Here is a 27,281-nt window from a genome sequence, read left to right as displayed (position 1 = left end):
GTGTGAACTGAGTTTTCGTTAATCCGTACGGTCGCTGTTCTACTCGCTGGTTGGTGGTTCACGCGATGCTCTTTAACTATAAATGTCTTTTCCAAATATAAGATTCATAGAAATAGAAAAATGCGTTTTACTCTCTACAGTAGAACTCCATTTATCGGAACGAAAATTTATTTAGTGTCCAATCAAACAACGTTCTGACGATTGAATTTCTTTTTCTAAACGCGAGTCCCTATTGTATGGTAAGAAAATTTAGAGAATGAAAAGAATTATTTCTGAAATTGACGAGTTCGTAACATGTAATCTTCGAAAGATGAAGTACTAAGCTTTAGAAAACCTTAAATCGAGATTTTTACAAAGAGGTTGCAAAGAAATGAGAAAACTCGTTTTGTTCTGATTTCAGACCAGCAGTCGGCGTGACATGGATGTGAGCTTCACGAACGTATTAGAGGGGGCTCGCCAGTACTTTCAGGGACTGCCGGTACCGAGTACAGGTAGTGCGACCGCGTCAGCGGATCACAGTCTCGCGACATCAACGAGTTCTGCTTCGTCCATATCGTCGTCGCACGACCATGGCAACACCTCGTCCGTGGCTCCTTCGTCACCGGCACCATCCGTATCGCAAGCACCACCGTCACTATCGTTACCGCCGCAATCGACTTCGAGCGGAAACACAACCGGTAACGCTGGGAACAGTGGGGGCAGCGGCGGGAGCAACGATCAGGAAACGAGTCAATATCTCAACGACGTCAGACCATCGTCGGTGGACAACGCCGCGGCCAGTTCCAGCACTTTCTGGAGCCCATCCGTCGAACCTTATCCTCCTCAACCAACGAGGGTTGAAGTGCCGGATACGAGGCCAGGCGATGACGGATCCTCCATGGAGGCGAGCTCATCGTCCTCGAGTATCATCACTTTAACGGAGATGCAGCCATCGAGCAGTCGATCCTCGTCGACGTCAAATTTCTCACAGAAACAATCGACCTCCTCGACATCGTCGTCCAACGATCTTCATCATCACTCGCAGCCGACGACAGCGACAGCGCCAAGTTCACCGCACTTGCATCAAATGCAACCACCTCAACAGCCACACTCCCCTGGTCCGGTGTATCAACAATTAAACCCGGTCTCGAGAACGTCGTTCTCTACAGCAGAAATACTCGCTTCGTCGCACCAAGCAACCTATCAAACTGCCAATGATCGACAATCGCAACCGAACGCGCCGGTCGTAGCACAGAGAACCCAATACTATCCCCGGTATCATCATCCGGACATCACGAAGAGCGCCCCGGTTCCGTTCACTCAGAATTCGATCTATCAATCGTCGAGCGTAGCTGCAGCTACGTCATCAGGAAACGTGCAGTTGGCTACGAGGCCGACGCCGGTCGAGCAGAGCAACCCGACCACCGCTTTAGGTCAAGGACACGCTCAGGAGCAAAGAGTGCCACCGAGTTCCTACGGTAATAACGCTGCGCCGCCATCGAGCACTCCTTTGATTTACGGCTCGCCATCATCGCAGACTTATCGCACGCCGCAGCAGCATCAACCGCAGAATCGATTAAGCTCATCAAGCAATCCAGCAACGGACAGGTCGTCGCATTCGGAAAGATCGTCGCACTCCTCGCGCGTCTCCTCGTCTCCGTCATGTTCGTCGTTGAACCCGTGCAGCCCTCGCCACACAGTCAACTTAAGTCACATTCCTTCGTCGTCTTCGTCGTCGTCGTTGTCCTCGTCATCGTCGTCGTCCTATCAAAATCATCCGGCGCACATTCCTTCGTCGCACTTGCCATCCGCCGGAACTATGATTCACCCGCATCATCAGGCTCAACAGCAGCCGCCGCAACAACAGCAACAATCTCAGATACAACAGCCTCAGCAGCAACAGCTTTCTAGTCGAATAAATGCGTCCCCGCATTCGATGGGGCCGAACTCGTACGCCAGTCGAATGATCGTTCACGGGACGTCCGCGGCTTCCTCATCCTCAAACTCAAATCAAATGCCGCCACCGGCAGCGCTGACTGGTGGTTATCATCCTATCGCTTCTCCCCATGACGTTCCCCGTCACGCTACCCCGTCGCCGCATAGACAATCGCCCCACGTATCCACCCTGCATACGCCTCACGCCTCTCCTCATCACACACCCTCTCCTCATCACACTCCCTCTCCTCATCACACACCCTCTCCGCATAGCAGCTTCCAGCCGCATTCACCGACTTATCCACCACCACCACCGGCCTCCTCCACCCCTCATTCGTACAACCTTCCCATTACGTCGCAGCATTATCAACAGAACGCCGGTGGGTACGCGAATCCGTACGGGCTGCCGCCTCAGTCTTCGTATCATTCCTTCCAAAAAGGTCCCCAGCCGCCGCACACTCAATCGAACTACTACTCGCAGTCCAGTCGATCTCAGAGCCAGGCATATGTTCAGCAAATGTCTATGGCCGGTCCGGCGCCTCGAACAGAATCTACTTGTTCCGGAAACGGAAATACTAACGGTGCCACCGGTTATCAGCCGAGTAAACCGGTGACGTACAACGGCGCCGATTCGAAAAGAAACTCGATGGAGGTACCTTATGCCTCTTATCGATCTCAGCAGACGTCTGTTCCGAGAACTAACACGCACAACCTTCCACCTATCGCCGCTCTCTCGTCCTATCATTCCAACAGGCGAGAATCCGCGAGCAAGGCGCAATCGGTGCAACGGCAACGCTACTCGACCAGCACGGCGAGCAAAGTTTCGGTCGTTGCGCCGCCTACTTCCTCGATGGCCGCGCCTCAAAGGGTTCCCGAGTACCCGGTCACTTTGCCAACTATGAGTCACACCATGCCGGTCAATGGAAGGACGAACACGGTAACAAATTCCTCTTACAGCAGATATACCGCTCAACACGGATATCCTACCTACGCTACCACCATGGCGCCTAGTCATCAGGGGAGCAACTCCTCGAGCAGCACCACCGTTACGTCTATCGGTCAAGTCGCTCCGAGGTCTTCCGTTCAAACTACCACGGTACATAGTTATCAAACGTCGGACACCAATCGCACGACATCCTCCTATCATCACCAGCCTGTAAGAGCTACTGAGGACTATGGATACAAAGAGTATCCGTACCAGAATTCGACCGTGTCTACGGTACAGTCTACCGTTGCTTCCTCTATAGTGACTCCTCCTTCTCAAACGAACGGAATTCGAAAGAGGGAATCTCCTTTGGACCTCTCTGTTAAAACGGTGAAAACATCTGCCGACTCGACCGCTCAGGACGACATCGAGACGATCGCACCGGAGAAACACGTCAGTAGTTCCACGGTGATCTCATCGCGAAGCAACAACTCGCGAACCATGTTACCGCCCCCGGCGCAGCCTCCTCCACAACCAGCCTCATACCCTGCGTACGACAACCGATTGTCCAGCAATAACGGCAGAATCTTACCGCCAACGAGCGGCGTTCGAGCGCCGACCCCTCAAACGGTGTGCGCACCGAAGGTCGACTTCCTGCCAGACTTCAACTCTGCGCCGCTGCGTCACCATCACGGCCAGCCGCACGAGAATACTCTTCAACGGAGAAGTTCCGCGCAACAGCTGTATGCTCCGCCTCCGCAGTCTCTTCCTTCTCAACATCCTAATAATACCGCTCCACTACCCCATATGTCCACGTTTAAAAAGACTTCACTGCCCACGACGCAGGTGTACGACGCGGTGACTACACCAGCACCGCCTCCGCCGGTCCCGTCGTCTTCTTATCTGTCGGCCAACGACACCATCGCCTCCAGAACCTCCAGGTATCCGTCGTCGATGATCGATCCTGCAAGGATAGGACCGGCTGCGTTGCCTCTTCAAGATTACCCGTCCGACTCATCGAAATATTATCTGGACAGTAGAAGTAAATTTGGCCAGCCACCGCCGCAGTGCGATCGAAGCCCTTCGAAGAGGCCTAGCGAGACAATTTACGGCGGTGGCGGGCCGAATAAGCAGCCGAGACTCGACACGTGGATCCAGCAGAGATTGTCAACGGCGAAAGCGTTGTATGAGCAACAGAAGAGACAAGAGATGAATCTACCGGTTCCTTTACCAAATGGCACCCTCGTAGCACCTAGCACCTACGAGCAGAGATCCGATAGCGGATACTCGTCATCCGAGTCCGCGAGGTATCAACAAGCTTACTGTGATAAGAGAAGCTACGCGGAACCTAAGGTCACTTATAGTTCATCGTCGTATGTTCATCCTGTGATCACGAAGCCCACGAATGTGCATTCTTTGCCGCAACAGGCAAACGCTAGCCAACCATCCGCGTACACGAATTACAGACAGAGTCAGAAAGCGGCCGGACTTGTGGTGCCTCCTGGAGCTACTTCCGGCGGACAGGCCACGGAACCGCCGAGCAATACCGGTGCTGATAAACGAGTGCTTAGTTTGCTGAGGAATAGCCTAGAGAATAAACAGCAAAGGGAAGAACAAATGAACAGCCAACAGCCTATCTTGGCTAATCATAGTCAACAAAGTTTTCAGAATAAGGTATGTAGCAATTGTATATTCTTGTATATTATATCTTACGTGGAGGTGTTGTTTCATTCTTCGATAACTATCCCGATATGAAGTTTTAATTCATTCTAGTTCAACCTGTAACAAATTATATCTTACATACGAACTATGTTGAAAATATCAACCATGTCTGTCGCCTATCCCAACCCTATTACGATCTTAACAATTTCACACGTACGACACACATCACATACATTCAATGCAGAGATCTCCAAGTACGTTCTTCGAATCTCTACCATAAATATACATTCAGCTCTCAGCCATTCGTTGTTCATAAAAATTCTCCCCTGATCTCTTCACAAGAAATGCCATTAAATACCAGAAATACTTTATCTTACATTAAAATCAATACCTTACACCAAATCCTATCTATATCTTACCTGTAGGTTTATTGAGTGATCATAAACGTAAGCAGCGAGATACGTCCATTATCATGCTAACGCCAGTGTCCTCTATTCCCAAAGGTTGTTGCACCGGTCGAGCCCAAAACGAACATCGGAAGACACAACCTGTCACCATTCACAGCAGCGAGCTTACTGGAACGAAACAGCAACACGCCGCCCCATTACAAGTTCCATGTGCCGAGAGCGGTAGACTCGATCACTCAGGAGGCCCCCCGTAGTTTGTATGGCTCGAGAGTAAATTCATCCGCCACGCTACCTGGTAAAGAAGCACTCCTGGGACCCCGAGGAGCCGAGAATCAGATTCACCGTGACAAAGACGATGGTCTCGCAGCTATATTGGCTGCGAAAATTAGAACCAAGGCGGAACTGAAGCAGGTGAACCGAACGAAACATGTTGTTTCTCTGTTACTTTCTACGAAGATGTTCTTTTTTGGCTTCTATTGGCCGAATTGTTAATATATGATGTTTTTTATTTTTGGTGTTTGTTCTTAAAGGTGGGAACCGGTCAATTTGCAACGAAACCCACGACCGTACCCTCCCAGGATACGTCGACTACTCCGAAAGGTAAATTTAGATTCTGCTGGTGTATCGGTTTTATGTTCTCCTAAAGTTTTTCGTGATTAGGTAGTTTGTGTTTTATGATTTCAAAGTTAATGACTTCTTTAGTGTATCTGTCATACATGAATTTTATATCACTTCCATTGTGGTATATTATTGAGATTGTCTGAGATTGTAGTTAAATTGTTTGAGAAGGTTCGAAGGTTATTTCGAATAGATATACAGTTTTATATTATATTATAATAGTATATAATTTCTATATTATTAATACATTATTTTAAAAATTATGTTATCGTTACATTATTTTAAAATAGTACAAAGATCGCTCTAACTAGATATTTACACGTTTTCATATCATATTATAATAGCATACAGATTTTTATATTATATTATCGGTACACTATTTTTGAAAACACAAACAGCACATTGTCCAATCATAGTAGTCCTATAAACAACGCTTTCTTCTTTCTATTCATATTATATATCACCAATTCTTCAAACGAGTGTTAATTACTATTCGCAGTCACTATATCGACAAATATAAAAAGACTCTCATAAACCTGGACAACCATAAACTAAGTAATTATTGCGAATCAACTTCTTCTTCTTACAAACGTATGCCTCAAAACTATTTCTTGATAACACATTTAAATCTGTGCTTGCAGAACTAGACAGTACAGCTTCAACGTCAACTCCGCAATCCGGTTCATCGGCGGGTAGTCCGCCAAAGTTGACGCGCGAGAAGGTAGCCTGTTTACCTCCCCGAAGACGGTTGTTCTCCAGAACGGAAGAGGAGAATATGCCGGTGGCCGCGACTGTTCCGGTTCCGGCGCCAGCGCCGGCGATTGCCTCTAGCGTGCCAGCACGCGCCAGCGGATTTAGAAGCTCCTCCGAAACATCGGTATTCGACTTCAGGGAGAGCGACTCCGAGGGTGAGATGCCGGTTCTCGAACGGCAAACGCTCGAGGAGATGAGGAGGGACAGAAAACAGCTATCAAAAGTGCAGCCACCCGTTCCTCTGAACGACGCCATGTGCATGGGCATGACCTCATCGACGGACCTCGTGAAAATAGAACTGAAGGTAACGTTATTTACGTAAGGTTGTTTCTCGTGTGATTTGTTCGTGCTCGCGAATCAGCGGCCTTCGGCGTTCGAGCTCTCTTTACGATTTTTATTCTGGATTTTCAGCGGATTACGTGTTTTATTTTGAGTCAAGGAGACTAGAGTTGCTTCATATAAAATTTAGGATATCATTGTTCTAACTACACCTATTATTTAACTTTGTGCTAACTTTGTCATTATTTTGAAATTAATATTTAGTTTGATACAAGTTTTCATGAATGAATTTTTTTAGGCGATTGAAACTTCAAACTAATATATTTTAATTCTTGTGCTCCTTGGAATGTGTAGTATATGTAGATTTCGAAGTTTAGATTAGTGGTGTACGTGAATTTGCCACCTCCTCTATTGACGGTATCTAGTGGTGGAAATTGGTTCACGCCTTCTCCCCAAACAAAAATAAAGTAATGGGATCATCGTCTTTTACACAATCATAAATATAGAGTCCGCGAAGTTTTGTTATTGGTTGATAGTATTATATCATAAAAATTGGATTGTATAGGATCGCGTGACGACGAAAGCAAACATATTGATTCAAGTAATCCACACGAATTCTTGCCGCTTCGGATCAACTCTAGTTGTCCCGATTATAGATGATATGAGGATAATTCATTCGTGTTGGGCCTGCTTAAATAGTCTCCAAAAAAATTCTTGATCTAAATTCAAGCACAGTGAACTCACGTATAACACGACAAAAGAATTGCGACTAGTATTCCCGTAAAAACACTCGTATAACATGTTAGATAAATTTAACATTTTGACACACTTTCCGCAACTTCTTGTCTAGAGAAATATTTTTCCACGCGTGATTCGTATAATGCGGAAGTAGTATCCTCCGGATATTAATTGGAAAAAATCTAATTTTTTTCATAAACTCTTGGTTTCTTATATTCAGGAGAACGACAAGATTACCGAAGTGGACACGTTTTGGTCCACCACGTGCGACAAGTTTATGGAACAACTACGAACAGGAGACGCAATGAAGAAACGCGGTCGCAAGAAGAAGGTCAGCTGCACGATAACATCCAAACTCGATGACACTGGCAACGATAGCAGCAAAGAATTAGACGCTAACACATCTCAGATCAAACCAGAGGACATAAAAAAGGAAATCCAAGATATCGATTCACCTCTGGACAATAAAGACGAGTCTCCGGAAACGAACAAGGATGACGAAGCTTCTGAGATAACGGACATCAAGATAGAAGTGAAAACCGAGCTAGAGGTGAGCAAGGATGATGTGAAAGATTCTAGCGATGATTCTGACGAGGTGCCGTTAATTCGACGGGCAAAGAAAAAAATGAAGAAGGATGACAGTGATTGCGAGGAGGAGATAATATGTAGGAAGAGAAGGATTCGTAGAGGAAGCAGAATTAAATTACAGTCGTCTAGCGGCAGTGATTCCTCTAGCGAAGAGAGCGATGCTAGTACGGAGTTTGGTCACGGTTCTTCAGTAGCTGATAGGCTAAGAGCAAGAAAACGGTGCACCAACAGCAGCACTGAAACAGAAGGAATGAAGCTTAGATCCAGAGATACGACGCCACAGAAGGCTAAGAATGAGAAAGAATCGAAATGCTCCACCTCGAAGATTTCTACGTCTCAGAAAGTGAAACTAAAGCCTTTGTTTGGCGATGGTAGCGATTTCAGGCCCGGATGGGAGGAGGAGGTGTACGTCTACAAAAAATCCTTGAGAATGCCACCTAGGTTGATCACAGTGTCGAAACCATCGAGGTTCCACAGGTTGTCCACCTCGTTGCCTGATTTGGACCCAGGATCTCCAGCTTTGTCAGTCTCTATGGACAGTTCCGACGTGTATTTGGGCAGAAAGAAATTGGTAGACAGCGATGTAGAATCTAACTACAGCTTTAGTACCACTGAGATTGGGATAGGAAGTAAGATCGACGATGAAGAAGCCACGTCGTCTACAACAATCTCGTGTCCTCCTAAGGGTATGAAGCATTCAAGATCGGAAAACAGTTCCATCGTCGACGTCCTAGCTCAGAGGGTAGGAACCAGTAAGAAAGAACAGAAGAGGAAACAGAAAGAGAAATCGGATAAAGGTGGAAATAAAACGTTGCAGAAAGGTAACAACGAACCTGAACTGCTTCCGACCCCAAGTTTAATTCCTTTGTTGGAATCGTCCAAATCACCAAAGGGCAAATCGCCTGTCAAAGATAACAAGGTGAAGCCTATCAAGGTGACGGATTCGTTCCTACTTGGTTACTTCCGCAAGGAAACGATAAACAACTTCCGCGACACGTTTAAAAATAATCATGCTCTACCGAACGAATTTTCAACATTCGTGCTGAAGAGTAGAACGAGAACAGAAACGCGAGTATTGAAGAAACAGGCGACCATCAGAGAAGTTTTTGGCGAAGACAGGCCAGCATCAGCGCCCCCTATGCAGAACCACGACGATACTTCTCAGGACGATGACTCACAGACTGAAACACCAGAGAACAGGCTGCGGAAAGAGAGGACCTTGAAGCAGAAAGTTGTTTCGCGATTGAAGAACGCTGGAATTTTGAGGAGACACAAGGCGATCATGAACTCGAAGCAACATCATCTTTTGATGGAGAGGCGAAAGGATTTGTTGAAATCTTTGGCCGAGAAGAAACTACGCCGCTTAAAAGCGGAAGCGGAAGAGGAGCCAGTGCAGGAAGAGACTAACGATGCGCAGGAAGTGGAAAACAACGAGCTTGACGACGAGACCAATGAGTCAGAAGTTCCTAATAAAAAGAAGCTTAAACTGAGGACAAGTAGGCGGAAGTTCCGCTCCGGATTCGATTATATTCGCAAAAAGAAAAAACCGTTGAAGAAGGACGAGACGCTGCCTAAAGAAAGGAAAAGGGTGAGCTTTGCGTATTTTTGTAAATGATCTTATTCTCAGTGATATGGATCAGTGATTTCGCACATGTATTTCGAATGCGTTACAAAATTATTAAATTATTTTTTGTAAGCTTCGAAATAGTTTTTCACTTTTCCTGCAGAAGTTCGTTGAGCTGTGTTGTGTCACTTTTGAAATACATGCACGATCTATTGTTTCATCAATATAGAAGGTATAGAAGATTATCAATGTGGAATATTTGTTTTACAGCAAGTTCTAACAAGGCCCAGTCCAGAATGCGTAGCTGATATTCAGTCGGAGATTAGAACATGGGTGATCAAGAAGGGTGTCGGCGAAACAATGTTGCATCGTGCCGCCAGACTCGGTTACACGGTAAATATTGATAAAACATTTATTCATTGAAAATTCAATCTCAATTTAGTGAAATATATTCATTGATAAATATTTGAATACAAATTGCGTTTTTTCGCTGTGTTCGTAGGATGTCACTGCATACTGCTTAGAGAAGCTGAATAACGCACCAAGCCCAAAGGATAACGCGGGATACACGCCGCTTCACGAAGCATGTTCGAAGGGTCACCTGGAAATCGCGAAATTATTGCTCGCGTACGGGGCGAATGCGAGTGAAAGTGCCAACGGTGGAATAAGGTAATATTCATTACTGAGTTCCAACGTGTGTTTCGGAATTCTAATAGACAATTCGTCAGAGACATTAAAATACGATCTATTTCCTTATTACAGACCACTTCACGAGGCAGCAGAAAATGGTGCTACCGAACTCGTACGCTTGCTACTTTCTTATGGCGCTGATCCTCTATTAGCTACTTATTCTGGACAAACCCCGCTGATGTTAGCTGCAGATACCGATGCCTATTCGATTCTAGAACAACACTTAGATGATATTCAGGGTCGCACAAGTACAGCGTGGTCGTTTGGTGGCCCGTCTTCTATCTTTGGTAAGTTCCTCTAAAAATCTAAATAACATCCTAAAGTTTTGCAATTAAGCCATTACGTAAGCTTTTCCGATTTTTTTGGCAATCAAGGTCATTTGAAAGTGAGGAACGTACTTAAGGTCGTATCCTTGTGAGTTAAAGTGAAATAAAAAGTTTACAGGATTATCAAGATCGTATCATTAGTGATTAAAGTTATTCAACGCTATTATGCCATTGTATACTCAATTACCCTATATTAGTTAAATTCAAAAACAGTTTCGATTATCAATCCTAAAAGTAAAACTGTTATCAGAATGATTTGATATTTAAATATTTGCAATTAATTAATCATCGATAAATTTGTTTCAGACCCAGAAGAAACTGGTTACAATCCCCTCGACGATCCTCCTATGGACAGTCCAGAACCTGAATTAGATGAAATCGAGATAGAAATGGGCGACGTGAACCTGCCAGTTCTCTTTTCCCTCGCCAACGATCCAGACAAGTGGGTGCTCCTCCAGGATCTGATGGCTGCCCTAAAAATAAAAAGCAGGGACACGTTGCTGCGTCAAGTGAATCCTAAAGCTCATGCTGGTCCACCAGCGATCGCTCATCGCGACGTCATGAGAGAACTGAAGCTGCAAGATTTCCTGGAACAATCCCGTTGCTGCCACTTGCTTAGCGGCGGCGAGCGAATCAATGTGAGAGGGTCTAAGGTGACTCTGATTAAGTACAACGAGAAAGTGAGATCCCTGTTGAACGTAGAGAAAGTGGTCATCAGCCTAAGGTGACAAGAGGCGTCGCTGGGGCATTCATCACCCCAGGCGAAACCGTCGACTTCCGCCTCGAAGGAATCGTCGAAGAAGATCTCCAGTGTTTCGCCTAAACGCGAAAGGCAAGCCAGAACGCGACAGAGTAACAAGACAACTGTCACGGATTGAACGTAAATCCTTAGCCGTGAAAAGTCACTGAGCGGCTAAGTGGAAAGTTTCATTCGATCAAGATCTAGTGTTTTATTTTGATTCTGTTCAACCAGGATCGAACGAACAATTAAACACGAGAAGTATATAGAATTAGTAGTTCCGGTACGATCGAAGAGGAAGATAGTTCAATGGCAATGCATTTGACGCATTCTATTAGCAGTATTTATTGACAGATGTTCCAAATGGAGCACAGTGATATTTTATCGATATATCGGTTGGGGGCCGAGGGATGATGGCGTCTTTAACAATGTTTTCTAGATGAAGATCGTCATCCTGATCGAACTTCTTGTTCTTTGGTTTGAACGATCTGAGATAGAAAGCAGAGAGAATTCGAACAATCTTTGTGAAGAATCGGAAGAGAAATCTTTCGTTCGAGTTCCAGTCGTGTAGATTTTAATCGTAATATTGGAATCTGGTGGAAGTCCACGCGCTTATTGTCAGTGCGATTATTTGTTCAAGGAATCGATGTTCACGGAGAACTTGAAACTCCGCGTGAATGGGCATCGTGTATGTCTCACGTTCTCTGCTCATCGATGCGATTGTTTTAAGTTAGCAATGAACCAACGTTGGAACGTACGAATTATTCAATCGCCATCAGCTTTGTCACGTTACCACGTTATTAATTTAAATAATTTCGTTTTGTTTTCTCTGTCTTTGTTTCTTTTTTCTCTCTTTTTTTTACAAGATACTAGCGAGTCGATTAAAAGTGTAATTCGGTTATGTGTTTACCATTGTAGATTTAAGTAAGCGTTTATTAATCGTCGAAAAATATGGAGCATTTACGTTTCTTGTTATCTCTTCTTTCTTCCTTTTATTTTCTTTGGGATGTGCAATTTCGCGAGTCTGCTTTCCGTTGAACGATTGCCGACCGATAAGCGCGATCGATCAGTGTTTGTTAAGTCTAAGAAATATAAAGAAACGGATCGGTGGTAATATTCAGTGTGCAATAGGTTTCATCGAACTCGCGATGATTGATTCACGAATTAACGGTTTCCATTTCAGATTATATTTAACTGTTTACTTGTTGGAACGGTGAGAAAATACAATCGACGCGTTCACTGTTGTCTAGTTCTATTTGTTTTTATTATTATTATCACGCTCGTTAGCTAGTATGCTCAAGTTGTTTCTCGTTTAGATTTTAATCTGTCGAATTGACGAAACATTTTTCGTTATAGGATAAATGTAAGCGGTTATTAATTTTCTAGCTGTTCTTTATATTAACGTACGGGAAACTATCAATAGTAAGTCTTTTAAAGGCTACAAATGTTCAGCAGTGAACGTGTTCAAGGATCATCGACGCATCCGATTTACGAAAGAATTCATCGAATGCGACGATGGAACGATCTCTAGGTACTTATATCTTCGAAAGCGTGTTAAATGTGTGCGTCGAGAGGGAAGGTTGAACACTGAAATGAACAGAGAGAGACCTCCTATCGTAGACAGAAGCTTTTACAAGTTTTTTAGCAAAATCTAAGCACGCTCGTGGGCGCGTTTCATTTTACTCCGTGTGTACAGAGATTATCCAATCGTTCTGATCAGTCTCAGGGAAATATCCGTATGCGTATTCTCGATATCTTATGCGTTGCATCGATTTGAATAGAGACGCGACCAGGCATCTCTGGTTGATCGGCGGATGAACGTTCGTTAAGATTTATGTTATACCGATTTCTTCGCGATGTACAGTAGGCATAGAGAAAGAGGGACACCGTTTTAGTCTTCGTACGTTGAACGAACGTTTTCGGTCTGTCGCCATGATCGACCGATGGCTGGTGGCTCGCTCGCTGCTCGTTTTAATTTTATTTAGCTGACGATTTCTAAACTCGAATATATTACCGAACAATACCGTGGACGGGGTGCAGTTTACACGTGTACATAACTTATTTTCGAATAAAAAGCTAGTGTCACCTGCCATGCAAATGTATGTATCGAAGGACATCGGATTCCTTCGCGGTCAGTGATCCTATATGCGATTCTTGTTAAAAAAATAATGTGGAACGAAGTTCAAGAGAACATAGAGAAAACGAAAGAAACGAAATATATATATATATATATATATATATATATAATATATTACATATTTATATATAATATATTACATATTTATATATAATATATTATATATTATATTATATATGTAATATATTATATATAATATTATATATGTTACATATATATATATACATACCTATAGTAGAAGTAAAATAGATCAAAAGGCGGGTTGGAGGGTGGCGAATCAAGATAGGAAGGGAAAAGTAACTGTACGTACTGTACGTGTAATGTACCTTTTAAATGTAAAGTAGATACCGAATATAATAGTGTAAGTAGTCAAAAAGAACACGACACTTGTTCAAACTATAGGGGCGTATACACATATTTACGCACGTGTAATAGCATAAAGCATAAGAAAAAGGGAAAAAATCCGGCGTCTTAGATTAACTCGAGGAAAAATGTTGTAATTTCAGCGAAAAAAGAAGCCGAATAATACGCTGTTACGGGCGTATGTATATATATACACACAACACGCAGATACTTTCTCGCAATATAATAGGGGCTATTGCAGTTACTATCGCTAACTAATAATAATAATTATTATTACTATTACTACTACCGGTCACCGAATACTACTACGAATACTACGATTACCGCTATTACTATTTACTATTTGCCACTACCATTACTATAACTACCACAACTACTATTACTACCACTGTCACGACTATCCGCTTTTTTTATTGTACGATATATACATAATACCGAACTATGAATGTACATTTTCTTAGCTGTAACGTCTCCTCTTCCTCCATTGTAATTTATATATTATATTTGAGGAATACTTCTAAATGTGTTGAAAAAGAAAAGAAAAAACCGCTGCTGCTTTACGAGGAGAAGGAATTCTATGTGAGAAAGAACAAAATATATTATATATAAATATATAAATATATAAATATATATGTATATATACGTACATATATATATATTTTATTTCAGAAGTTTAGTTTAATGGATATATAATGTTAAAAAAAATACGCGAGGAAGGATACAAATTAAATTCTCTCTGTGATTCGTCTAAACAATGGAACTAAGTAAACAAAAAAAAAAAAAATTGAAGAAAAACAAAAAAGAAGAAAGAGTTATAGTTATATTGATTAATTAGTATTATTATTGTCATTGTCATTTATCATTGCTCTGTACCGCAAGTTTATCGAACAACAAGTCACAATGGACCGACAAACTCGATTTTCGTAATGAACTCGACTCGTGATTTTCTTTTCGCTAATAACAGTAACGAGTTATCCTATCGATGTAATAAAAACAAGTATTTTTACCGATCTGCGACTTCTTGATTTTTCTAAAACCTGCCCTCCCGTTTGAGAGCTTCAAACTGAAAAAATATAATTTGAAATTCACATTTTTTAAATTTATATTTAAATTTTGAGATCTCAAACTTCAAATTGAAACCAGTCAGAATTAAGAGGAATCGCGCTCGAAGGAAAGACAGGTGACACAGATTTAAAATTGGTAAAACGTTTATTAACTATTTAAAAACGATGAAACAAGGTGAACATGAGATTGACAATTCAATAAGTAATATTATTAAATAGACTATAGAGATGTATAATAAGTGTCTGTAGTAATTATTCTTTTTATACGTTCCTTTACATCGAGACAAACGTCTTTTTCATCATCTTACTTCCTCAACTTCTTCCTCTATTATTTTTTTCTAAAGGTTGTCTCATTATTTTTCGGCGAAGCCAAATCTTCTCACTTTTCCTTTAATTTCTCTGTTTTCAGGCACGTCCTGTGCGATAATATTAACACGTCAACGTTTCTTGCCATTCGATTCATCCTTCAATTATCGATAATACGACTCCCTTTTTACTTATTCTCCCTCTGTCTCTTTTTTTATTTCTTTTTCTTGTAAATGCGTGTGACGGCTGTTGCGTTAACGATTCTAAACACAGGATTCTGTCGTAGGAAAAATAGCTCGTAGAAAGCGTACCCTTGCTAATTATTATTATAGCCGACAGTCAATCGATGTTGTTCGATCGCGCGAATCACATCCTACGAATAAACTAAAAACGGAAGGAAAAAAGGACGCAAAATCGGCCCTTTTCGCTCGTCCAACCGAAGGAAAGGCAATTAACGATGGCGAAACGATCAGCGAAATCGCTTGCACGATCGGCGATTGTGAAATAAGAGATGTAGGTGTGTGGTCATTGCGACGATATACAGTTTTAGCTACGTACAAGCTCTGACTAAACGAGCATTCTGTCCCAAACGATGCATCTCGCGTTCTGTATAAACTCTCTCTTTATTTCATAACCCTTGCTACAGTTTCATTACATCACCCTTCCTACACCATTTCCTCAGTACGTCAAATGCTCTCGCATTTTTCTATTCACTCGTAAGTACTGTGTATTTAGATGAGCGACTTCCTTCGTCATTTCGTATCCACTCGTCCAGATTTAATGCTCACATATGCAGATCTGTCTTCGACACAGGACACGTAACGTGATCGAAAAGATGCCATTCGATAATTCTTCTCGTAAATTTTTTCAGTTTTTTAATCGCCTGTGTGAAAATGGCTGAATAACGGAGGCGTTTCGTTAATCTAGATAGTGCTGAAAGTTATTCGCAAAATTTTTGTTTCAGAATGTTATAGAACGCGGACTGTTTGCGAGACCTGTTCTTGTTAATAACTGCTCCGTTTTCCTTCTATCTTTACGCATACGCATCTAGCTTTCTATAGATTGGCACGGGCCAATCGTAGAAAACGAAACTCGGAAGTAACGGTTCCTCTTTGCATCGGATGTGTACAACTCGTCGCGTCATATCCTTGTTTCGATACGCTCGAGAAATATTCGCTACCACCTGCTTCCTAATCGGTTACACGCTACCACCATATACCATCTCGATTACCCGGATATAGATATTTACAATAATATATATATATATATATATATGTATGTATGTATATATATACCTACTATCGTAATAATAATTTAGTAGTGGTATTTAAATTACAATAGCGTTCATTCTTCCTCTCCTTGCTGCCCGTTTCTCCCTCTCTCGCGCGCATTCTATTTATATATATTTTTATTTATATGTATATATAATGTTGCACATAACCCAGTACTGGCTTAGTAATCTAGCTGTACAAAACATTATATACCGCTATTCTAGCATCTAGAGATTTGTCCTGTGAGGTTTGATGAATCGTGAGGTTCGTAACATGCGCCTGGATCTTATCGCTTCTTGTTCATTTTCTCTATTTTATTTGCTTCTTTCTCTTCCTTTTTTCTTTCTCAACATAGCAAGAAAAAAAAAAAAAAGAAAAAAAAAGAACATATCGTGGAACAGACTCTCAATGAGAATGTCCCATTATCCTGCTTTTCTAGTTCCCTTTATATCTATTCCGTTTGTCCTGCCAGTACATTCTAATACGTTCAAATTTCATCTCGTCAGACAATGAATGTTTTCGATTCCCCTCTGTCTCTTGTTCGCTTTTTATTGTGATTAAGTACATTAAAAAATACCGCGCTACTTCGCTCAGAATTAACCGGACCAAGCTATACATATATAGTATGTTCGGTGAAGCCAAGTATTATGTTTTATTGATTCTTTTTTTCATTTTTTTTTTCATTTACTTTATTTTTTCAGTATATTCTCGTACCTTGTCTCGTTTTCTTTCTTCATTGTTACGCTTTCATCGCCGTAATCGTCGCGATTTGCGCGTGAAAAATTCTTTGTTTAAGCGTCTAACGTGCTGTGCGCGTCATACAAATAATCGCGACGAAAATCTATCTTAAACATCTATTATCTTTTATTATTTTTTTGTTTTCTCGCTCGTACCCTCTCGGTTCACCTCTTTCTCGTTCGACCTCGGCCAAATACCGATCATTCGTTTATTACTCGCTATTCTCGTCGTATTTTCAAGCAATTGCGTGAACTGTATACATACAACATAACACACACAGAACACGTCGCGATTCAATCAATCGAAGAATCGCGACGCTAGTCTTTCGGTAAAACACACGTCTTCTCGACGAATCGGCTCCGTTGTGCCGGTCGAGTCGTCATGCACACGCGTTAAAATCAATACCGAGATGAATACACGATGCAGTCCTCCGTGCTTTTCTCTTACGTTGCAAATTACGAAGCAACTTTACATTCTTTGTTGCGACAAGGAGGTTGATTCCTGTTAACGATCGAACTGCTGTGTATTCGTGTTTGACGTCTTAACACAGTGATAAAAATTTAACGTGATGACAAGTACGCGACGATGCTCGTAATCTTGCTCAACAAACCCACTCGTCAAGTGGAAATCATGAGAAAACATCGTAATACAACGAAACATTTCTGGTATTAACATTATAACATGTATCCTTCCTCCTAACAATCTCTCGGTGGAAGGACCCTTAAAACGCCTTAAATATTCTGCGATCAGATCTCTCGTCGAAACGGATAACAATTACAGCTGGAACACGCCATTGACTGTTTTATCCTTATATAATCAACAATGAAACCTTTCTCGCGGCGTGATCGCGAGTTCCAAGTTCTCGCGATGGAGACTTCGAACACGTTTCGAAACATGCTCGATTACTATTAACCTCTGCCTAATCTCTTAACCTAATCTCCTCCCATGAACGTTCTACTCCTCTAAACCTTCACATACTGTCAGCTTTATTTGCGAAGTCTTCTTTTTTCGACGAGCTTGGTGCGCGGCTAACGCCTTAACTGGAACATTGTGCTACTCGATTGGGCGGGTGTGTGTGTGGAAGGTGGGTTGAAGTGAAGTGGAACGGGTTTTGGGACAGGGACGGGGAAGGCATTAGAGAGTTACTCGATTATTTTATTAAGAGTAATTAAGCTTGACGCCTCGGAGGTAGAGTCCAAGCGTTCGGACCGGGCTGAGCGTGGGGGGCAGGACGTCACAGTTGCTGATCTCTGCACGGTACCCAAATATTCGGGCCTGACTGCTCGGCGATTACCTCCTTTACCTTCACGTAGATCTCTTCGGGCGTGTCACCTTGCACCACGGCTGCAACATAACGAAGGTTTCCATATCAATAACTCAATCTTATAATTGTCGTCGATTGCTCGTTGTGCCAATTAAATTATCGGACTTATCGACAAATTGCTCGTTTCCGAGTTTCGTAATAAAACAATCATTATATTATTGGAAATCACTTACCAGTAAAGTATTCTCCAAACTCTTGCTCCATCTTCAGTGCTCGTTCGTACGTTTTTTTCGCTTGCTCTTCGGTCATCCTCTTGTTCATTTCCCTTTAAATAATCGCTCGTTAAACTACACTTCAATTCTCGAACGAATCACCGAAAGCATTGCTACTTACATAACTGACTCCACGGACTTCGGTTTAATGAAAATGGCGATGGGATACAGCTGCGCCACTTGTAACCTCTTGATGGCATTTCCGCTCACGTCAAGAATACAGTGTTTCCCCTATATTAGTCGTAGATGAAATTTTTATTAATTTGTAATATCGAACATCGTTATTTGGTTTTACGTTCGGATTGATTTTTATGAATAATTTGCTTCCCCTTACCTTCTCAGCAACTTCTCGCACGGACGCCACGGACGTGCCATATAGATTATCATTGTACTGTCCGGCCTCAATGAACAAGTGATTCTGAATATCCCTCTCCATCTGTTCCCTAGATGCGACGAAATGATAATCACGCCCGTCCACCTCGTACTCTCTTCTACTCCTCGTTGTATCTGCAGAAATAAGAAACGTCCAATCATCTCCATAAACTAATTTTATTATTGGCATAAGCAATTGATCAAACGAATCTTTGAAACATTGAATATTTAACAAATACTAATCGTAAAAATAAGTATGCAATTACACTGGAATATCAACATAGGATATAGTAGTATTTGTGAAATTTCGTTTCACGATTTACTAAATTTTTCAAAATAGTTAAATTAAGATGAATTTCATAGAGCAACAAATTTTCAACAATATGAGTGACTTAGGTAACATTGACAGTAGGTAATATGACGTAGAATATTTCAATTTATTGCGACTGCCAGGATAAAACATGTATGTCTTCAATGGTAGTCAACGTGTTAACTTAAAAAGAAATATACTACAATCGTAATGAAAGAACAAATTGTATCCGACGAGCAATGTTCGCGAAATCCGAGGAAATCTCGCGATTCGCGGAAGCAACGCGTGACCCAAATCGCCAGGCGGGCTAGATTAAACTTTGTTTCAACTCACGTGGCACACAGCTGCCGAATTTATCCGGGAATTCCGAGATGAGGTCGTCATTGATGCGGTCCTTGAGAGGACCGAGGATAATGACAGGTCGGGTGTACTGTATGGTGAGTTGCTGCACTGCCTCGTACGACAGCACGTTTTCTTCGCTGCCTGTAATTTCCAGTATAAAGTACACTCGTATTTCCGTGACGACGGTGTTTGTGGTAAAAAGCTTTTGTTATCCTCGGTTAGATTGTTTGCACTCTTTCAAACAGCTAAGGGAAACAAATTAGTTTCTCTCTCGATTTAAGAAACTTTTGATCTATTCGGACGAGAGAGAATGACACGGTCGATTTCGAAATACTATTTTCGATTACAAGAAACTTTGATATAAGTAGATACGAGTATACATATAACTATATGCTGGTTATGAATAATACAGAAACGCGACCGGGAATGATTATTATACTTTGCTGTCCACCTCGAACGAGAAATGATCCATGCTTTAGCACCTAGGAAATCGAAGCAAGGTAAAAGGGACTAAAAAAGGTTGATAAGCTCCCTAAAGTCTAGAAACTTAGGCGATCGAAAAGTATCAAGGTCGACGTGGCATTAGTTACGTGGCGACTATGCTAATACACTCGATGGCGATAGAGATCGTGTTTTATAATCGATACTCGATACTACGTGATTACAACGGTTTTAACACGATTACCAGGACGCGTCGCTTCTCGTTGTTATGGGTATGTTATCGTTCTCCCGAGAACGACGCGTTTCTTTCAATTTTCATTGAATTTCCCTTGGTAAATGGTTTCAAACTTGAGTTTGGAATCTCTAAAATATAAATGTGTGATTGGAAATTTTAGAGAAGCGACGCGCTTTCTCGTGCTCTACGTAAGGTTTCTGTGACTTTCATTGAAAGTCTACACGAGGATAATTAGTATTACAGAGAAATCAAAATCGGCAGAAAAAATGGATAGACACAAAGCACGTCGCGACTGTCCCAATTGCGCGAAGCGTTTTCGGCGTTTGGTCAGTGCTCGTGGGCAAAGAGTGGTGAGAATTAAAAAACAGAGAAAAAGGCACAAAAATTAAAGAGAAAAACATAGAAAAGTAAAAAAGAAAACAAGAAACAATAGTTGCTATTAAAAGAAGATTCGCACGACGATCGAAATCGCGTTTCGATAGCTTGTTAGTCAAGGACCTAAATTGGTATCTGTTGTTCACTCCTGTTTTTTCACACACTATGACTCTTTTTTCGTGTATTGTGCATCACTTACTACACTCGTCATTATTCTTATCGTCCTCCTGTTCCAGATAAACTAACGTCAGTTCCTCCATATAAGGCAGTTCGACACGATACAAAATTTCTCTACTCCCTGCGACGTAAGACAGATATCTTTTTATGAATGAAACCGGTAGAAGAAGCGCGCGGTGAGATGTGAGAGGAGATGAGAATGAACGTGTAGTAATACGCAGACGAAACCCGCGGTCCCATCTGCGTGAAATCGTTCCATGACAACGGATATTAGCTTCGAAGAAATCTAGCGAAGCTTTACACGTGGAGGACGTTTCATTCTATCGTATGCCGGCTTTTGTTCGTTTTACGATTGTTGAAAGGATGAAAGTTTGAAATGTAATTCTTTATAAATGTCATGGATCATTGATGATTCGAGCGAGGTACAATTTGTTAATGCAGCAAGGGATGGTTATAGTGCTACTGATACTTTGAAATTTTATGACTCTATACAGAAATTTCGACTTTTTTACCCATTCCAGATGACCTAGTTCTAAATTAAAATTTTTGTATTCTCAATTGAAATTTCAGCGTTGAATACCTACATTTGTAAATTTTAAATTTAAATTCTTTAAGCTTAGACATGCATCTCTTAACTTGAATCCTTCGTTTTCAAATTTTCAAACACTGAATTAGAGCTTCGAGACATTTAACTTCAATTTCAAATAAATTGATACTCCATAATGTTACAGAATATATAAAAAAGAGAGAGAGAGAGAGAGAGAAAAGAGAAATAGAATATAATGAAGACTAAAACAAGAAAAAAGGTCCATTATTCCGCTAGTGAAATCAGTTCGATTGCTCGGCTCGTAGTTTCTCTTGGAAGTCGGTAGGTTCGTTAATCGACAATGCGGCGAGAGGCAGAACGCGGTATTCAAAAGTGACAACGCGCCACGACAAAAGGACGTTGTCGAACAATGCGTTCGTCCCGCGAACGGATCGTTATATCGCAGTAATGAACGTGTGCTTTGTTAATTGATGCGACCGAGATGAAACGAAGAGAATGAGGGGTTTGGGGAATGGAACGGTAGGTGGGAGGGGTCGGAATACATAATGGGGACTGGAATGAAAGGCAGGCAGAGAGTAGGGGAACAGAAAGAAGATACAAATACGTATGTATATAGGAACGGATGAGACAGAAAGAGGTGGCAAAGTGAAGAGAGAAAGAGAGAGACGTGATTACCTTCGGTGTTAGTGTCGTCCTGGGTGTAGCACAGCATGAATGCTAAAACATAACAAGTTCAATATTTCAGTATACGTTGCGTACTAATAAGCGGCCGTTAATAATTGCTAGGATTAATTAAGCTTTAAGCATGAGCAATCATCTTTCCTACCGCGCGGGGCTAGCTCGAGCTTTTCGAACACCCCTGATTGGCCCATCGTGATAGCTCGCACGATCGCTCGTTTTTCCGCGGTGCACGCGAGTTTCGCTCGTTACGTTTTATTCGCTTCGTTAAACTTATAAATTCACGGTGACTATTTATTAGTACCGGTGAAAATGTCAGTAAAAGGAGCGAACATTCAATAAAGTTAAACGTTTTCAAGTCGTTCCCTTCACGATAGAGAAATGATGCAGCTACAGAGTTATAGAGTGATCGTGCTTTCACTGAGAATTCTAAAACTAATTAGAATTCTAAGACCTACTTCTCTTGAAAATGGTGCCAGATATATCTTAACAGAGATTTGCTTCAGAACAATGAATATAGTATTTAATGATTTTCAATAAGTTCAATAAGTTTCACAATTTTCGTAAATAAAGCTTTCCACGTACCAATCCTTTTGCACTCGCGCGACGATCGGAAGAAATGTGAACGAGCAACGTCAAAATTTCCGTTCACCATCAATCACTACACGTGCTGATATTTCTACAAGCATTCGAGGGTGGCTCTACCACTACCACGATCTACCATAAAAGGTTAGCCAGTTAGAAAGCGAGTCGAGTAAAGTGTCACAGTTTGCTCGATCGCGATGTTAGTGACCAAACACATGATGCGAGTATAATTGGTGCAAGGATGAAGTTGCAGAGTGCTGGGCGCAAGCATAGAAAAGGATGTACGAAAGAAGAGACCTCTCGAGAAGCGTAACTAATTCACAGGGTCGCTGATATCGTTTCTGTCTTTTCTTGAAAAAACTTTCTTCTTTCTCGTCTTATCGATTCTTTTCGTATATTGATTTCTCGATATATTGATTTCTTCGTATTAAAAAACCAAATAGAAATGTACGTGCACGCGCGCTTGTGTATTTCGTGTATAGTATAACGTATATGTGTATGTGGGTGTATCATGTGATTGTATCTTGTTTCTTCTTGTTGACTAACTTGGAATACTTACGTGTAGGATCGTTTTCGTTCTCGGGTGTCGTGGGCGACCCTACACAAGCAGGCAAAAACAAAACACATGTCACGTTTTCACATGGTAAAAACACAAAAGCTCAATCGGAAGTTGGGCGTATTCGTCGTACTTGTCACGAATTACTAAATGACCTTGACTTGCCAACGCACCTCTAAATGGGCTTTCAGATTCGAAGATATTGCGTTCCATTTATTTTACGCTTTTTCCGTTACGTTTCCGATACGATTCTTTTTTTCTTTCTTTTTTCGTAGGGTTGACTTTGGTGCATGTTTAATAAAAAGACTTTCTACGTTAATATTGGTCAATCAAAGGGAGTGAAAATAAGAAAAATAAAGAACGATCGAACGACAGGGGAAACAATTGAGTTTATGAAGGGTTTACGAACCTCTAGTAACTTCAAATCGTTCGAGAATTAATCTTTATCGAGGTCATCCATTCGATAGATTAAATTGAAGTAGAAAAAAAAAAGAAAAAACATAAAAAAGAACACAGAATCATCGTTGTAACAGGGGGATATCAAGACACATGTAAAAGGTACTAATTATAAGTTCAAACATAATATGATCTAGATAATATATATACATATATAGTGACTGAGAAATACGACGACAAATAAAAAATTTTCACGTAAAAAGACCACAATAGGTAATATATACGGGTCTGAACATGCACAGAACGTGCAGGATACGAATTGGTCATGTTTCAAGACACTCACGTTCCTGATCTGAACCATCTTCAGATTTGTCGTCCTTGCTCTTCATGAACGGGAACTTCCTACTGAATGAGAAGTTCTTCTTCTTTCTATCCAGTGTTGATTGCTGTGATAACATAATTATATCTTCTTGTTAAATACTTTTCTTTTACATTCTTTTTAATAAAAATATTATATAAATATTTTAAAAATATCCATAGTCTATTCTAATTTTAATATTTTGCTCCAATTTTTCTAATTTTGATTTGTAATCAATATATTGATACGATCCCGTCGTCCTTCTTCTTGATTTCACGCGCAGCCGATCGAACGAACTCACCTTGTCGAGGATGACCGGCATATGGCCTTGAAATTTGACGGAACGATCCCTGGCGCGTTGCTTCCGTTCCCATCGTCTGCGTGACGGTATTATGCCGAGACCCTCCTCTTCGCCCTGAGGAGTCACTCTTCTGGCTTGCCACCATTCATCGTCGCTGGCATTCGTCACGTGTAGGATTTCACCGTAACGGAATGCCAAACCACGGCTCGGCAGACCGTCGTCCTTGTTAGGATCGTAGTCGAATAGCGCTCTGTGAAAGCGGATGGAAGTCATTTACGGTGTATTCGTGATTCTTTCGTTTAAGACTCCCATCTTTACTTATATTGACTTAACTTATAATAGCACTACCGTTAAGAGATGTAGGTTTGCCTTTGGCTATACGTGCTTTGAATCTTGGCGAGCGAATTATTTGTGAAAAAAAGTTTGGACTCTATCTAAAAATGTACGAAGAATCTCTGAACTCACAACTACAGTTCGAATTTTTATTTCACTGCCAAGATTCGTTGAAGGATTTTAAATGTTACGAACGTGTGAGGAATGTTAATAATGGCTTTTTTAATAAATAAAATTACCAAGTAATCTGAAAGATTACACGTCTATGGTGATAGTAAAAATATGAATGTCCGTAGTTATAGGTTAAATTGATATCATTATCTAGTTCCTATTAGTCCTACCTAACGTAAAGCGATTTCTTTTGCGAGGTCCTCATGAGGGTGCCTGTCATCAAATTCTGCTGAGAGATCTGTTGTTTAAGATCATGGATCTTAGCCTCGAATCTGTTGTAATCTTCGGGCTTATACTGCACCACGATCGTCACTGTCTGCCCGGTACCCTGGATACGAATATTACAAAATTTTTAATTACTAAATACGATCGAATCAATTACGACTGGCGCAGTTTCATTCATTTCTTTGTTCGGAGATGACAATTCTTAAAATATATCAAAAGATTTGGAAGTATTTCTAGAATTCGATGATCGAACTCGATAATAATCGAACACAAATATCTAGAAAGAAATATAGAGATGCTTTGAAGATACCTTAAGGGCCGCGGCGGCCTCTTCATGGGTGGCTGTCCGAAGATTAATGCCATTGACACTGAGTATCTGATCGCCGCGACGTAGTTCACCGCTGAGGTCGGCGGGACCTCCGGCTAGGATGAAGGAAATAAAAATTCCTTCGCCATCTTCGCCACCGACAATATTGAAACCCAGGCCGGAGGAACCTTTGTTGAGCACGACCGTACGTACCTCTCTGTAAAAATAAAAAGTGCTATTTAATTATCATATTCAATTTACCTTAGTCGTTCACTACTTCCGATTATCATATAAGTCATTTAAGGGTCACATTGACTAACTTCGAAGTAAAAGAATTCCAAAGAAAGACCAACTTCAAAACTAAATTGAAAAGTATAGAAAAGTGATGATTTTACACTTTGAATTTACACAAGTAAGTTGTGTACTTATGTAATGAAATTAACAAATGAACAAAAAGTGGAGTTAATTAGCTTGATTTTAATCGATTTCTTTAGATACGATGGTAGAATCTCTTTATTTGTCAGTAATGTACATATGTTATTCGTACATATATATCGTTCTCTAACTTACACGAAAAAAAACATATCGTTTTCTTTACTAAGAAATATTTCTCATTTTGAATGAAAGAGGCAACGATTTTCGAGCTGCTCTTTTCCTCCAGTTAAAGGATAAAAGTCTTTTCGTTACGGACTCAAGTAGTATTGAGGTCTTAAAGTATGTCGCCGGACATTAATTGCTTCGCGTCTCGTAGTATTTTTAATTAAAGTCATTGGTTTAGAAGAACAAGTTAAAGTAGCTTTTCAAAGTAGCATGATCGCGACACGGCTGATCTCGAGGTGTATTCTCCCAATAAAACACTTGAAATCATCATATAATTCTTAAAGATTAAATAAATTGCGAATATCAGGTTAAAAACGAATGAAACGAACAATTCAAAGGGAGAAATTCAATTTATTTTCTTCCCCATCTTCCGCTTATTTTCTTTTTTAAAAAATTCATATGTATATAATTATATACGAAAGTCCTTGCACATTTTACAGAAGAGTCATTTTTATTCAAATAAAGCAATACAAGGTTTTATTGCGAATATTTATTGCGAAGACATTCTACCAAGATAACTAAGCACTATTTTATTATTATTTTATATATTAAAAAATAATTGTGTTATAATAATAAATAATAATTATTCATTAGTGAATAGAAGCTTTTATGGGTGGATATTAACATATAAACCAAAAATAAAGCAACATTTTTTCGTTATCGCGTGGAATTCCGCTGTGAAATTTTGTAGTATTTTATTTGAATAAAAATGACATTTCTATCTGGCGAGTAAAAACCTGCTCACAATACAATTATCCTGGAGAACGTACTAATTTTCTATCCAAATTTTGCAGCATTTTATTCGAGGAACAGAGTTTAATTAAGATCGACGAGGTTAATCGCAAGACAGGTAAATCTCACTCGACCATCCATTCTCGTTACGAACACACTGGATGCGAAGAAAAGAGGAAATGCGAAATTCCTTGCTCTGGTCGAGAGCTCTGAAAGCTTAGGCACTTAATCACCACGCAGTCGGAATCGAGTTCCCGTAGGCGTCTCTCTGTCGCGGAACACACAATTCCCACGTCGACAGACGGAACACGAAACAATTTGTGAACGGAACCTCGTTTCTCCACCTGGTCGATGCATTGTATGTTGGATGACGCGATTTTAAAGACCGAGACACGTACAGGGGCTCGTTTGTCAATATTCTGTGTTTGAGCTACCAGTTTATATCAATTGCACTAATACTCGCGCTTGAATCGAATTGGTGTAAACGAGCAGTGGTAACACGCATAAAGAAACCGTATTACCACGAATAATGTAATAAAGTAATAAAAATTTCTGTGTAGAACAAAGAGAGAGAAATTATTATTATTATTATTATTATTACTATTATTATTACACTTAATTG

At 41.0% G+C, this 27,281-nt stretch overlaps 2 protein-coding genes across 30 annotated transcripts in view; one reads left to right on the top strand and one right to left on the bottom strand.

Moving 5' to 3' along the window:
• Nucleotides 1–14,713, top strand: part of LOC126921455 (mucin-5AC-like) — a 331,161-nt gene extending 316,448 nt beyond the window's left edge. For all 6 annotated transcript variants that reach the window (XM_050733059.1, XM_050733060.1, XM_050733057.1 and 3 more), the window contains 9 exons: nt 401–4,513; nt 5,005–5,319; nt 5,439–5,508; nt 6,168–6,583; nt 7,517–9,472; nt 9,719–9,841; nt 9,951–10,117; nt 10,211–10,425; nt 10,771–14,713. In XM_050733059.1, coding sequence (XP_050589016.1) covers nt 419–4,513; nt 5,005–5,319; nt 5,439–5,508; nt 6,168–6,583; nt 7,517–9,472; nt 9,719–9,841; nt 9,951–10,117; nt 10,211–10,425; nt 10,771–11,192 — 7,779 coding nt within the window. In that variant the 5' untranslated portion in view covers nt 401–418 and the 3' untranslated portion in view covers nt 11,193–14,713. The remainder of the gene's footprint in view (nt 1–400; nt 4,514–5,004; nt 5,320–5,438; nt 5,509–6,167; nt 6,584–7,516; nt 9,473–9,718; nt 9,842–9,950; nt 10,118–10,210; nt 10,426–10,770) is intronic.
• A 2,290-nt stretch (nt 14,714–17,003) lies between these two features.
• LOC126921458 (disks large 1 tumor suppressor protein) overlaps nt 17,004–27,281 on the bottom strand; it is a 538,419-nt gene continuing 528,141 nt past the window's right edge. For 17 of the 24 annotated variants that reach the window (XM_050733096.1, XM_050733098.1, XM_050733101.1 and 14 more), the window contains 12 exons: nt 25,331–25,544; nt 24,966–25,123; nt 24,292–24,541; nt 23,976–24,078; nt 23,240–23,278; nt 22,093–22,134; nt 20,893–20,991; nt 19,634–19,783; nt 18,953–19,125; nt 18,740–18,849; nt 18,580–18,671; nt 17,004–18,426 (listed from right to left, as the gene is read on the bottom strand). In XM_050733096.1, coding sequence (XP_050589053.1) covers nt 18,317–18,426; nt 18,580–18,671; nt 18,740–18,849; nt 18,953–19,125; nt 19,634–19,783; nt 20,893–20,991; nt 22,093–22,134; nt 23,240–23,278; nt 23,976–24,078; nt 24,292–24,541; nt 24,966–25,123; nt 25,331–25,544 — 1,540 coding nt within the window. In that variant the 3' untranslated portion in view covers nt 17,004–18,316. The remainder of the gene's footprint in view (nt 18,427–18,579; nt 18,672–18,739; nt 18,850–18,952; nt 19,126–19,633; nt 19,784–20,892; nt 20,992–22,092; nt 22,135–23,239; nt 23,279–23,975; nt 24,079–24,291; nt 24,542–24,965; nt 25,124–25,330; nt 25,545–27,281) is intronic. The other 7 variants (XM_050733105.1, XM_050733088.1, XM_050733094.1 and 4 more) reach the window with 5 other exon arrangements.

The sequence above is a fragment of the Bombus affinis genome, chromosome 10, assembly GCF_024516045.1.
Source record: "Bombus affinis isolate iyBomAffi1 chromosome 10, iyBomAffi1.2, whole genome shotgun sequence".
Lineage (NCBI taxonomy): Eukaryota > Metazoa > Arthropoda > Insecta > Hymenoptera > Apidae > Bombus > Bombus affinis.
The sequence above is the reverse complement of the archived record's forward strand: the minus strand, read 5'-3'. Positions and strand labels throughout refer to the sequence as shown.